A 13,902-nucleotide genomic window follows, 5' to 3' on the forward strand; every position below is an offset into this window, starting at 1 on the left:
AAAATCTGTTCTTGTTTTTTTGTGAACTTTGTGTGAGTCAGATAGTATTTCAGTCATTTTATGTAAAAGACCATCGATTTGATTCTTCTTTATCTCTTTCTTCTCAGGATGAGATCATGTCATTTGAGTCAGACAAACAGGCCGTATATCTGCAGGTCTACAGGCCAGTGTATTTCCAGCTGGTGGATGTCCTGCTGCACAAAGCCCAGTTCCCCTCTGATCAGGAATATGCATCCTGGTCCTCAGATGAAAAAGAGCAGTTCCGAATCTACAGGTGTGTTTGTTTGCTTTTGTGTTTGCGCATTTGTATGCATGGCTCTGTCTCAGTCTATTGTACAAGCCCGTTTGTGCCACTGCTGTTGTGTGCAAGTGTTTCGGTGATGGTCTTAGAGTTTCAGAAATTACTCACTGACAGGATGATTGGTCAACAAATGAGCATGTATTCCTCTAATAGACTCTCACTGAACTGACAGCTGAGAGGGCAAAACCTGTCTTGTAAACAGATCAACGGATAAGGTTTCTAGACTCCGTGCCCCTAAAATGTCTGTCTGTGCACGTTTGTCCTTCAGAGTGGATATCTCAGACACACTCATGTATGTGTATGAAATGCTGGGATCTGAGCTGCTGAGTAACCTGTATGACAAACTGGGAAGATTGTTGACTAATGCAGAGCAGCCTACATCATGGCAGGTGGGTGAGACATAGACACATAAACAAGCAAAGAAGTAATCTAAGCTATTTTCAGTTTCTTTCAGTGTTGCAAAAGAGCCTGGACTGAAAATGTATCATGCCAGATATAATTCTTTTTTTGAGGCTAGCACCTGTAGACTTATATAACCTAAATAGACGTAAAAGCGAAATGTGTAATCTCAAAAACAAAAAACACGAAAAACATTTTGATTTCAGTTTTGAATTATTTTTTCTTTCCAATGTTTTATTTATTTATTACTTCTTCTTCTTCTTTTAATCCATTCCTTAAGTTATTATAATTGCGTCACCTTTCTTATTTTGTACACAAATACATTGATACGCTTCTTCTTCCTCCTTCAGCACACAGAAGCTTTGCTGTATGGCTTCCAGTCCATAGCAGAGACGATAGATGTGAATTACTCTGACGTTATCCCAGGCTTGATAGGTCTCATCCCTAGAATCAACATCAACAACGTCCAGTTAGCAGACACAGTGATGTTCACAATAGGTAAGACAATAAAGATAATAAAATGAATATCAAATGTAAATAATGGTAATTCATGTGACTAGACAGTGCATACAGAAAAAACACACAAATAGTTTGTTGATCTGTATCTGAATTCTAGGTGCTCTGGCTGAATGGTTGGCAGACCACCCAGTGATGCTTAGCAGTGTCCTTCCCTTGGTGCTACAAGCTTTAGGAAACCCAGACCTTTCTGTGTCTTCAGTGTCAACCCTCAAGAAAATCTGTAGGGAGTGCAAATATGACCTACCCCCATATGCGACAAACATAGTCGCTGTCTCACAGGTGTGTGGATATTATACGCTTGTGTACTTTCTTCCAAATTGTTCTAGGATTTAAGAAGTTGATAATCTAACCGCTTCCTTCTTCGTTTTTGGAAGCTAAGGTGTTGCAGATTTTTGTAATGTTCTTGTTTTCCAGAAATAAGTACACTTTGAACTGACTTCAGTTGTATTATTTTGGATTACTTTTTTATTGCTATTTTGAGATGTTTTTGTTGAGCTCTCAGAATCATACAGCCTTCATTCTCTCTCTCTTTTTTTCCATCAAGGAGGTGCTTATCAAGCAGATACACAAGGTCAGTATTTACCGTGTCACATTCAGTCTCTGTCTCTGTCCTGGCACTCAGTTTAGAAGTGACAATTAAATGAGAAAAGCTGTGAAAGCATTATGTGACATGTTTGCAGCCTGTAGTCTGAAGATTATGTGTTGTGCAACAATCTGTTAGCTATGTCTGTATAGATCTTTGTGATGATTTAAAGCTTGCTTAAACTAAAGCTAAACCTGTGATTCCTTCCTCTTGCAGACAAGTCAGTGTATGTGGCTCATGCAGGCTCTTGGCTTTCTGCTCTCTGCTCTCCCCGTGGAAGACATCTTAAGAAACCTTCACTCTCTCATAACCCCCTACATTCAGCAACTGGAGAAACTAGCAGATGAGACGGTACGTATACAAACCAACGTGAAACGGCACACACAAACAGAGCGCAGGCACAGTTGGATTCTGGCCAATAGGAACAGGCCTTGTGTCTGTGTGGTGTCACTGCAGTGGAACATATCTCTGCGGGACCAGATTGGATTTGACCCTGCACCATGGGCTAGTGATTCACATGGAAGTAGCAAAGACACCCTTTCTCTTACTCATGGAAACATGCACACTAGAGCAGGATAAAAGCAGAGTTGGGAAAATAAAATTGCCTACACCAATGTACTTACAGTAGGTCATGCTTGTGAGCAAACAGTCAGGCAAAAGAAAATTCATGACTCTGTTTAAATGTTACATCCAATAAACTGTCATACTGGATAGTACAAATATAGAGCTGTTCCTGTCTAAAAATAGTCTGATATTTACTGTTTGTGGAACAGAACAGGTTTTCTCCTGATCGCTTGTTTTTGTGTGTGGTTTTGTTTTTTGTTTTTTTGTTTTGTTTGTTTTTATCAGTACAGACCCTGGATGGGCTGAATAGAGATGCCAGTTTACAAAATACGCACACACAGTCAAACCATGTCTTACCCATCCTCGTTTCCTCCCCCTCTTATTGTTTTCTGTCTTGCTTTTTGATGTATCGGCATTACATCAGACTAGGAAATCAGGTGGTGTCTGGTGCCGGACAAATAGTGGCACCTAGTGGGGAGACCTTCGGGTTGCATTACGTCAGGGGTGAATGACCATGACATGTGATGGGGGAATAAATAACTGATGGAGGCACTTGGGGGCTGTTGAAGCATTTGTCCATGAACTGTAGTTCAGCTGCAGTTGTTGCAGGATTAGCATGGGACTGTCAATGGATTTGAAGGAGACATAAAAGATGTGGCTCTTAGAGGGTGTGGCAACTACATGTTTGTTCTCTTTGTTGCAATTTGGTTGTTACATCTCCACAAAAAATGGCAATTATTAACCACTGCCTGTGAAACTCCTACTAATGTTTTTACCTGTGATGGTGTGTTTGTGTTTGTGCTAAGTGTGTTTGCATGGGTCGGTGTGATGATGCCTTTAAGAAAAGTGGTATGACAACAAGACTACATTTTTTTTAATTAATTAATTTGTTTTTTTAATCTACAAGCATTTTCACTTGAAATTGTAATTGAAAATATGATAATTTAACAGTTTAATTGTAAAGATATAAATATGAAAGAACAAATTTAACCTAACCGTAACATTGAGTTTATTATTACTGAATAGATTATTTAGTGTCAAATTTCATTTATTGTTTTTATTTTATTATTTACACTTCACTTCTTACCGCCTTGAATTGTTAATACCTTTGAATCATTCTTAAAACTGTTTATTCTATTCGCAATTGTAATTGTGCCAACATGTCTTAGTTTTCAAGATTTGTTTGTGTCTTAAATAATTAAGCAGTTATAGATTTCAAGGCTGACACTAATGCTCTTAGTCAGTCTGGGTCCCGGCATTAGGCTGTAAATGAGCAAATTTCCAATTAGAAGTAATCTGTTTCTCTTTTTTTGTTGTTCCTTCAGCCTAATCCTTCTAATAAGTTAGCAATCATCCACATCCTGGGGCTGCTGTCCAACCTATTCACTACGCTCGACATTAGCAAGCAGGATGACGAGTCGGCGGACGGCTCAGCACCACCTGTCAAAACAGCCCCACCTCCACCAGGACCAAACCCGGTCAGTCACAGCACACAGTCATCACTTTAATTAGAAGTGTTGCGTGAATGAACAGTTTCTATGGCTGTCGTCAATGAGCTGAATCTGTATTTGTCAGATTTGAGCTAATATAAACACAGAGAGTGTACCATTTTACAGCTTTATAGCATAACACACTCTAGTTAAGTAGACATGGAAAGCAGTGAGATGCATAGCCCTTGCAGCCGTTTGACTTTAATTCTCTACAACCCAACCCCGTGCTGTCTCCGTCACTGAACACATCAGGATGTCACTGAATAAACTCATGACTGGGGATTTATACTTCTATTTATAACAATAACACTCATAGCCGCAGTATATGGACTCACAGATGTCAGCAGATTATGGTTAATGATGTCTGTGTGTTTCAGGTCGTGGTTGTTTTGCAACAAGTTTTTGCTCTCATACAGACGGTACTCAGCAAGTGGCTCAACGACTCACAGGTTGTAGAGGTGAGTTGTTAAGATGTGCAATGCATGCCTTTATATTTTGTCTATATTTTATGTAGCTAATCTTGTAATATCCCTCAGGCGGTGTGTGCCATCTTTGAGAAGTCAGTGAAAACTCTCCTTCATGACTTTGCTCCCATGGTTTCTCAGCTAAGTGAGATGCTTGGGCAGATGTACAGTACCATTCCGCAGGCTTCAGCCCTTGACCTCACCCGACAGGTACACACACATTTTGGTCAGAGATTTAGACATAAATGAGTATCTTTTCATTTGCTTTTAAAGCTCTAAAGCTTTGTTAAAAGTGGTAGTGTAGGAGTTACAGAGCTATGTGCCAGCAAGTCCAAGGTTAATGAGAATGCTAAATAACATTGTAAATCATGATCCAGAGTTTTAGTATTTATTCATCACCAGACTTTCTAGTAGGATAACTGAAGACACATAACTGAAACACGCTTTTATTACTGATTACATTTTCCTTCAGGAGGTTAAGCAAGAACACTAATAATGAACCTATTAGAAGCAGTTACTGACAGTTTAGTGCTATTTATAATGTCAAATAAATGTGTTAGGTTTTTACTCCACAGAAAAAGGTCTGGTGTATTTATTTACAGATGGTATTTAGTCAGATTTTTTATTATTTGCAGCTTCACAGCATATTTTTAAGTTAAAGTTTGTAGCCTAAGCAGGAAGGTTTCTGCAGAAGAAACCTGATTTTTCTTTTTTCTTCCTTTTTTTTTTTGTCCGTTTCTTTTAAAGCTCAAATGCAAGTCCAGCTGAAAGTGTGAATTTCTACTTACTAAACAAGTGTTAATTATGCCAATTTCCACAGATAAGAAAAATCCAGAAATACTGAAGGAATTAAAAGTAATAATACAAAGCTTGTTTTTATCTCTCCACTGGGTAACAGTAAAGAAAGAAAATAGAAAAATATGTGCTTGCATTCTAAAATGAATCTAAAAAATCTCTCTAGTCCCCAGCCACTTTGTTCAGTACACCTGTTCAGCTGCTCATTAACACAAATATCTAATCAGCCATCATGTCAGCAGCTCAGTCAGTTTAAGCAAGTGGACATGATCAACATGACCTGCTGAAGTTCAAACTAAGCATCAGAATAAGGGGTAAAAAGCTGATCTAAGTGGCTTTGATTCTGGTTTGGACAAGCTGGTGCGAGTATTTCAAAAACTGCTGATCTACTGGGATTTTTGCCACACAACTGTCTCTGAGGTTTTCAGAGAATAGTCCAAATGCCTTGTTGATGCCTCAGGTCAGATGGGAATTGCTGGACTGCTTCAAGCTGATAGCAAGGCAACTCAAATTACCACTTGTTACAAGCAAGGTCTGAAGAACATCTCTGAAAGCAGAACACATTGAACCTTGTAGCAGATGAGTGTTTGCAGCAGCAGGTCACACCAGGCATCACTCCTGTCGGCAAAGAATGAGAAACTGAACATAAAATTTATAAAACAGTCTCACAAAAATGTCATGAATATGAACCAAAATCTCTGAGGAATGTTTCCAGCACCTTGTTTAATCTATGCCACAATTAATTAAAGCAGTTCTGACAGAAAAAGGGGCCCGAGCTCAATACTAGTGAGGCCTACCTAATAAAGTGTCTGGTGAATGTAAGTCGGTAATTATCTGGTTAGTTTGTTGCCTGTTTAAAGTCCTTTCTTCATACTGCAGCCTGTTTTCCTTTGAGTAACCCAGTTTTTTATGTGTAAGTAAAAATAGTTTTTAATGTGAGGCCCTGCTGTTTCAGATGGTGCATATCTTTGCCAGTGAGACAGACCACTTCCCACCCATCAAGGCTCTGTTTGAGCTGGTTACTTCGGTAACACTGTCCATCTTCCAGCAAGGTAGGGGGTCCTGCAGGGGCGGGAGTGTCAGTAATATAAATGGTTTCTGTTAAAATCAGGTAGGTTTTTTTTCTGAAAAAGACAGAAAAGCTGCACATTATTTGGCTCCAATTTAATAGTTAGTTAATCTTTCCTTTACATTCTGCAGAGGTAGACCTTTAAATCATGGACGTGTAATTTTCACAACATATTGTGATTTATTTTGGGGGGTTTTTGTCAGGCACCTAAAAAAAATAAAAAATTGCCTGAATGTGCACATGCTCCTTTTTTGAGTACATGTTTCTAGTCATATTTGATTTGACAGTTTTTGATTTGGTTTAGCAGAGGTGGTTTTATTTCATGTCCATTGATGCTTCCTGCTAAGAATACTTGTGCAACATAGTAGATTTTGCTAACAGGTCAGCCTGGGAGCATAAAAAAGAAAACAACAAAGAAGGTTACAGGTCATCGGACTCCAGTCGACCTTTAGACATTCACTCTAATTACTCAATAATGTGAGCGGAGCCACAAAGTTGTCTGTCTGCTTGGTGTGTTGACAGAGTCATAAAAGCAGACCTTTTTTTCCACTTATGATTCAAGTCATTTTCAGATTATTGCTATCTGCTACTATCTTGTAACAGTTGACATGTTGTCATGATTCTGTTCAATAGGGGAATTTATTTATTACATTTATTTGTCTTTTACATTTACAAACCGATGTAAGTATTTAATCGAGGAAAAGTTTCCTCATATGCGTAACCCGGGGGCTTGTTAAATATTTGACATAAATGGACATCTCTGAGTCGATATCTCCTCTTTCATTAAACATGGCTTTGAGTATTGTTGCCAAGTCTGTCTGATACTCCCCTTCCCTTTGTGTTGTCCCCTTTTCTTCTCCCCCTTTTCCTGTTTTGACTGATTAAGTAATGGCTGCCTCTCCTCCCTCCTCTAAACTCTTGTTTTCTGAGCAGGTGTCTTGCAGTAGTATTAGTACGGGATACAGTCACAGCAAAAAGACTAGCTTTTTTCAGTTGACATATAACATAGCAGGGAGGGCTTGCTCCATACGACTGCAACCACTGTTGTCCAAGAATTAGTCAGGCTCACTATCACAATCCTTTTGAATAATCCTGAATTGTCTCGGAAGTGTTCCTGTGTGGTAGTGGGCTGGAGGAGGGTATCGAGCAGGAAACTTTGTTTGGAGTCTGGGAACAGCCAAAGCTGGGCGCTCACTACATCTGTTTTCTTTTATCCAGAAAAAAAAAAGTTGGAGTCCCTCCAACGTCAACCGTTCGCTATTGGATTGATCCCGAAAGTCAAAAATTTCAATGTGGATTCTTCCGCTTTTACAAGAGATGTGTGTTTAACTCTGCATCATATGTTTTCAGAGCCTTGTAGTCTGTGTCCAGCATAAAGGGAGGTCGTGATAAGTGAAGCTGTCCTTAATGTTAAATGTGATTCCTATTGATGCTGTGGGCTCTCATTTGAACCAATGGGGATGTTATTGACTAGTGCTGAATGGACCCTTTACAGTAACCTTCACCTCTGAGGTGCTCGTTTAAATGAGAGGAAATGCTTTTCTTGCTATTTGATGGTGTTGATGTTGGCGGCGCCTCATGAGGAGGAGATAAAAAAGGGTTCATTCTGGTTTGGTGCCTTTTTTTTTTTTCTCCTTGTTTTTTCCTCCTCCAAGCTGTAACAGTAACAGAGGTGCCTCCTGGGTTCCCACTCCAAACACACTTTTGTTCTTTTAGGTTTGTTCTTTTTCTCTCGTTACTTCTTTCCGTTTCTCTCTCCAAACAGACCCATGTCTTTGTCTTCTGCCTGTGTTTTGTTTTTGGTTGGTCTCTTCTTCCAAGACTCTGCCAAAGCTTCATATGCCCCTCCCCCCCTTCTCCCCTTCGTTCCTTACTCACGTGTGAATTATTTCAATGAAATATTTTTGAGTTCTCTTTTATTTCCACATGACTGTTGAATCTATTAAGTTGCTGTTTGTATATTATTCTTATTCTCTTATGATTTCTTAAGTTTCATCTTTATTATATTTTAGGACCCAGGGATCATCCTGATATTGTTGATTCATTTATGCAACTCCAAGCTCAGGTGTGTTTTTGGTTTCTTATTTCATTCACTTTGGGTTTCTCTCTCTTTCTCTTTTTCTAGTTCCGACCTGTTTCTCTGTCCTCTTCTCTCTCTATATAAATATACCCTTTTCTGTTCTTTGTTACATAGGCAAGGCAGTGGAATGTAACACACGAGGGGAATGTTTGAAAACGGGACGTTTGTCTCTCCTCAAACGCTTTTGATTCTAACAGTCTCCTCACCACAAAAACATAGCGCTGTACTCATGTAGAGTTTTTATTTGCCCTGTAGAAATGAGCTTTATCTGTGCAGGGTGCCCAGTACAGTAAGGAAAAACAACCAAAATCCTTATTTTGTAAGTTCAGGTTATATTCAGGTAATCAGCTAATAAAACATTTTTTTATGGCCTCTTGCAAATATGCAGGATTTTCTCTTCTCGCTGCCAAGTTACCATCATCACATAACCAGTCTTGTTTCAGTAAGATAACAGGGCATTTTTAAAATGACCCTGGGTTTTTTGGAAGGGTTTTATACCCTCTGATGTCTTAAATTCTCATGACACATGCCATGTAAACCCTTAACCAGTTACTACTTTATAACAAAAGATTAAGAGGACTTGTTTGAAGTCATTTTGCAATAAAATCCACCACCTGACACACTTAAATCGTATTATGTCTTTAACCATTTTCCCTAAAGTCAACACCAGGGTAGATTTCCTCATCTGGAAAAAATAAATCCACAAACTCAGAACCTCAGAGGAAATATTTTAGTTGATGCGGCGCTCATGGGAAGGATGATGCAACAGTATGAGTATCAGCATTGTGGTCTCAGGTGACTGATTAGTCTCTGAGCTGAGTCCTCCTCTGAAGTCATTCCAGCCCAGAGCCAATCAAAGCCCAAATGAATTAATATTCAACTAATATTAATCAGTTCAGACAAATTGGCTGATGGCTCTCCGTGTTTTATATTTTTTGTCTTTCGTCTTCATTCTTCTTCCTTTGTTTTCTATCTTTGGATAGATCTGACCTTCATCTCTCCCTTTCCCTCTCTCCCTCTCTCCTCTCCTCCATCCTGAATGAGTTCATTATTATGAGATGAGTTGTCTTTCTCTTTATCTGCACATGTTAATTACTTACACACTTCTGTTGCATATTCAATCCAGTCAACCAAAAACAAGGAATGTAATGTTTGGAATACAATTGAGTTCAAGAAACGAGCCCAAAACCACCATTGCTTTTAGTTTGACTTAAGTTTTCAAATGATTTCAAAGTTTGATTTTGTGCAATTTGTTTGTTACACCTGCCGACTTCTGCATTGGAGGATCTCTGTATGAGTTTGCATATAGTTCTTCCTAAACAGACGGAGAGAGAGTATTGCAGCCTGGTAAGCAGATCTGGCTCCTTGCCCGTGTTGCTGTCAGATCTGACTACCAGGCTTAGCGGGTATTGTTGATACCAGAAATTTGAAGGATCTTATGCAGTGGAATGTGGTGAAGCAGTACCGATTGGGTCGGGCCGACAAAAACATACTCTGTTTAATTCCTTTATCTGCTTTTAGGCCCTCAAACGGAAGCCCGATTTGTTCTTGTCTGAGAGCCTCGACGTGAAAGCAGTGTTCCACTGCGGTAAGTTTGCACATGATTTACACAACCATACACACTGTTGTGTGTTTTGCTACAGTTTCTGTGAATGTGTGCTTGTCAGTACAAAGTACAAATTGTAAATGTTTGACACCAGCCTTCAGTAGTTTCTGTCTCCCACTTCTAGGAGTTCTGTCACTCAAATTTCCTGAGGCTCCGACTGTCAAGTCAACGTGCTTGTTCTTTGTAAGTGCGCGCACACACACACACACACACACACACACACACACACACACACACACACACACACACACACACACACACACACACACACACACACACACACACACAGCTTAAACCATACGAGTGTGTTCAGAAGTGAGTCATTTGTCTTTAAATTTGATGATTCTCTCTGTGTTCCTGTCTTAGACTGAACTATTACCCCACTGCTCAGACGTGCCTCCATTAGCCAGAGTGGTGCAGGAGGACGGCAAGCTGTTGGTACAGGCCGTTCTGGAGGTGAGAAGCACCACATTCACACCACAGAAATGTTTCATCATTTCAGTGATCCTGCAGTTTGCTGTGTTATTATACTCCAAACTCTTCTTCCTCATTTACTGCAATTAAGTCCCTGATGTAATTTACCTCCTCCGCTCTTCCCAGGGCATTGGGGGTGGGGCGTCTCGGAGTCTGATGGACCAGTTTGCAGATGTGCTGTTTTGTCTGAACAAGCACTGCTTCTCTCTTCTCGCCGTGTGGTTGAAAGAGGCGCTGCAACCTCCAGGATTCCCATCATCACGGATCACAGCTGAGCAGAAAGACAACTTTTCACACCAGATACTCAGGTAACACCACTGGACACACACATCCATAATATCATCCTTTTATTTGGTCTCACTGAGATTTAACATATGAAACAAATACAGAAACACACAGTAAAATCGAGGGAGTGTGAGACTCACATCATATGCGATAACACTTTAAGAACAAGTAACATCACCACCAATTCTGACAGTTTCAGGTCCTTCTGTAGATTATTCCAGAAAAAAGAGGTGGCATACTTAAAATTTCAAGTAAAATTAAAATTTTCTTGGTCACATAACACATCCATACACAGTATGACATGAGGTGCAATGCTTATTGCTGTGCCATGCCCGACCATTAAATTACCATTACTTGAGGCATTGTCACATCTGTTGTTCATTTACTCTGGTCTGAATCTGTTGATGAGTTTGTAAACTTGTAACGTGTACACTATGATAATTCGTCACTACAAACCACGCGAGACTGTTCAGTATGGTCATTGGCTAGATATGTCTGGAGTGTGAGCAACAACAGTAAATACGGATGCTGCGTTCTGAACTGTTGGAGATTTAAGTTAAGTTCACAGTTGCTAGCCCGTACAGACCACAGCACGTATATTGGACCTTGTTGCTTCCCAGAATACACGGCATACATGCCTACAGGACGTTTTTTGCTCAAACTGGAAATTTACTTCTGGTAGTTTGTTCAGATTGAGGTCAAATCACATTCACGCCATAAACGAACCACACAAAACTACCTCCTCCAAAGTGTCTCAGTGCGGTTGTTTTTGTCTGCACCCGAGCGCGATTACTGTGTCACAGCTACACAAAGGAACAGCACCAAGGGGGGAAAACAAACCAGAGTTCTGCTCTAAGTTTGGAGACAAATGTTTGTAAAATATGAGACTTTACTGATTATGCTTTAAACACATGTTTGCACACAAAGAAGGAAGCAGCCCAAGAAGCAATTTACATACACTTTTTAATTGTTTCTTTTCTGCCTTCTTTTCTTCTCTATTGTTAAACAGAGAGCGAGTGAACAAGAGGAGGGTGAAGGATATAGTGAAGGAGTTTACGCTACTGTGCAGAGGTCTCCATGGTACAGAGTACGCCGCTGAGTACTGAAACTCTACCCTTGAACTTTCACCTAACCATGACCTCTGTCTTCAGTGCAAAACAGCTGGATGCCACAACTACACAGTTCTCTTGAACCCCTTCAGCGAAGATATCATGAAATGATTGTAATGTAACCGAACCCGCTGCAGAACAAGACATGAAACCATTCCAGTGCAGACGCGCCATTGGATTAATAGACAAACATTAAATCCATGGCTCTAGAGAGGCCATGATTTCTTTTTTTCTTTTTTTGTTATAACCTTGATTGTTTCTCTCGCCCACTTGCCTCTCTTCTCTTACTTAAAGGTCTTTTGTTAAGTCAAGCTTTGAGGAGAAGTGCTGCCACACATCTCCTTTTCTCTCTGTCTTGTTCTGCCTTTCTAGATCTTCCTGTGGTTCCTAGATTGTTTCCTGGTGATTAGCATCCATATGAAATGGTAGTGGTATCGTACGTAGCTACTTAACATTATTTTCAAAATGAATCAAATTAATTATATAAATGTATATGTATGCACATATATTAAGACAGTGGTTTTCAGTCCTGCTGCTGCTATGAAGAAAGGAGAAAAGGACCAATCTTAGGGGGAGGGGCGGGGGATTCTGCAGGAAGACTGACGTCGATATAATATTTAGTCCTACTCATGCCCCTTGTGGTCTCTGCATTTGCCAAATTATCATGGATCTTTCATTTTTGTGTTTTGTTTTTAAATAAATGCCTTTTACGGGGTTTATATGGAGACAGAAAGCTGAAGACCACATTAACTTGGTCAGTCTTGCCCTGCCCAGAGTGTACAGGGCTGTACCTCATGTACATACGATTCCACCCAGTCATATTGCAGTCTCCTCAGGTTTGTAGATAGTGGGTAATGCAGTGGTCCCTTAGGTGAAGCAGGGCTGCCTACAGTAACAAAATGAAAGGAAAATAAATTGTAGTTGCTGGAAGAGAACGCGGCCCAAGATGTAAATGAAGAAGGGAACAGACTGCTGGGAGGGAATAATAATCCTGACGGTGGACTGCTTAGTCACTGTAATTGTGCAAAAATATTAATCAACTTGTGCATATTAACAGTTATTGCTGAACACTTATGTGTATTTGAGTGTATGCGTGTGTTCATACCTGTATGTATGAGAGGTTGTGCATGAATGTGTGCGCGTGTGTCTGCACAGATTATATCTTTTTCCACTTGTTTAGTGCACTTATATCAGACCTACAGTTCACATGCATAATTTCTGCCGGTTTTTTAAAGAAAGAGCCCAGTCATCCATTCGTATCTTCATACCACTCTTATTCAGCTTACTCTCTTCATTAAAACTGACCATGCACGTCCAAATATTTCACCTATGCTGCTCACCAGCAACCACACCCATCTATTAAACCTCTTTTTCATGTGGAAAATCATTGCTGAGATTCATCCGTCTATCTGTTATTGACACCAACTACTGCTCTTAACGAACTGCTTGCAAACAAGCTACCCAGAATCCTTTTACCCACCTGGGTCACTGCCTTGGAGAGGACCGAGAAGGATTAGAGAGTTCAGTAACAAATTGCAAGACCGCTGAGAAAGTTTTTTTGAAACCGACATTCTGTGCTCATCTAATATGCCTGAGACATTATTGGTGAAGTGATGCGAGGGCTGTAAAATACACTGTCTAGTGAATCAGCAGGACCAGCTGACACCTAATAACACTCAGCATTTGAAATGTACTTTGTGGTCTCTGATAAAACTTTATCTCAGTCTAATCCTTCTGTCTTATCCGCGGTGCCTGCAGACATGTAGCATGTATGTGTTTTTGTGGGGAGGGGGTGGGTGGGGGCGAGGTAGGGTAGAGATGCGATTTGTGGAGTGAGATCCGAGGCATGAATCGGCTTTGGAGTGAGCTGTTCTGCTTCAGAGTCTGATATGAACTGTGACGTTGAACGCCGATCCTCTGTCGGTGTTTCGCTCTTACTCTGAGGCGAGGAAATGAACAATGTTTGTCACAGTTTAAAGAACGACTTGTAGGAGGAGGGGAGGGAGGTATGAAATGTACTTGGTTTTTTTTGTACCTTGGCTTTAATTTATTAAATATATCTAAGACTGCAACTCTTGACTTTTTATGTGTGTGTGGGAGTATTTTTTTTCTTTTCCTTCAACACTTGCATTAAAATGTCTGCAACCTCCTGCATATATTTAAC

General features: G+C 40.1%; 1 protein-coding gene across 2 annotated transcripts in view; it reads left to right on the forward strand.

Moving 5' to 3' along the window:
* Nucleotides 1–13,822, forward strand: part of LOC146362015 (importin-13-like) — a 31,069-nt gene extending 17,247 nt beyond the window's left edge. The window contains exons 8-23 of one of the 2 annotated variants that reach the window (XM_084920592.1): nt 108–274; nt 570–690; nt 1,051–1,198; nt 1,317–1,498; nt 1,764–1,790; nt 2,019–2,153; nt 3,692–3,844; nt 4,234–4,314; nt 4,393–4,530; nt 6,071–6,167; nt 8,197–8,249; nt 9,786–9,852; nt 9,995–10,053; nt 10,237–10,326; nt 10,471–10,652; nt 11,639–13,822. In XM_084920592.1, the coding sequence (XP_084776718.1) occupies nt 108–274; nt 570–690; nt 1,051–1,198; nt 1,317–1,498; nt 1,764–1,790; nt 2,019–2,153; nt 3,692–3,844; nt 4,234–4,314; nt 4,393–4,530; nt 6,071–6,167; nt 8,197–8,249; nt 9,786–9,852; nt 9,995–10,053; nt 10,237–10,326; nt 10,471–10,652; nt 11,639–11,735 (1,797 nt within the window). In that variant the 3' untranslated portion in view covers nt 11,736–13,822. Of the gene's footprint in view, nt 1–107; nt 275–569; nt 691–1,050; nt 1,199–1,316; nt 1,499–1,763; nt 1,791–2,018; nt 2,154–3,691; nt 3,845–4,233; nt 4,315–4,392; nt 4,531–6,070; nt 6,168–8,196; nt 8,250–9,785; nt 9,853–9,994; nt 10,054–10,236; nt 10,327–10,470; nt 10,653–11,638 lie in introns of those variants that run through there. The other variant, XR_014799381.1, reaches the window with a different exon arrangement.
* The last annotated feature ends 80 nt before the right edge of the window (nt 13,823–13,902 follow it).

The sequence above is a fragment of the Perissodus microlepis genome, chromosome 23 (genome assembly GCF_051167445.1).
Source record: "Perissodus microlepis isolate ML-2025 ecotype Zambia chromosome 23, ASM5116744v1, whole genome shotgun sequence".
NCBI lineage: Eukaryota > Metazoa > Chordata > Actinopteri > Cichliformes > Cichlidae > Perissodus > Perissodus microlepis.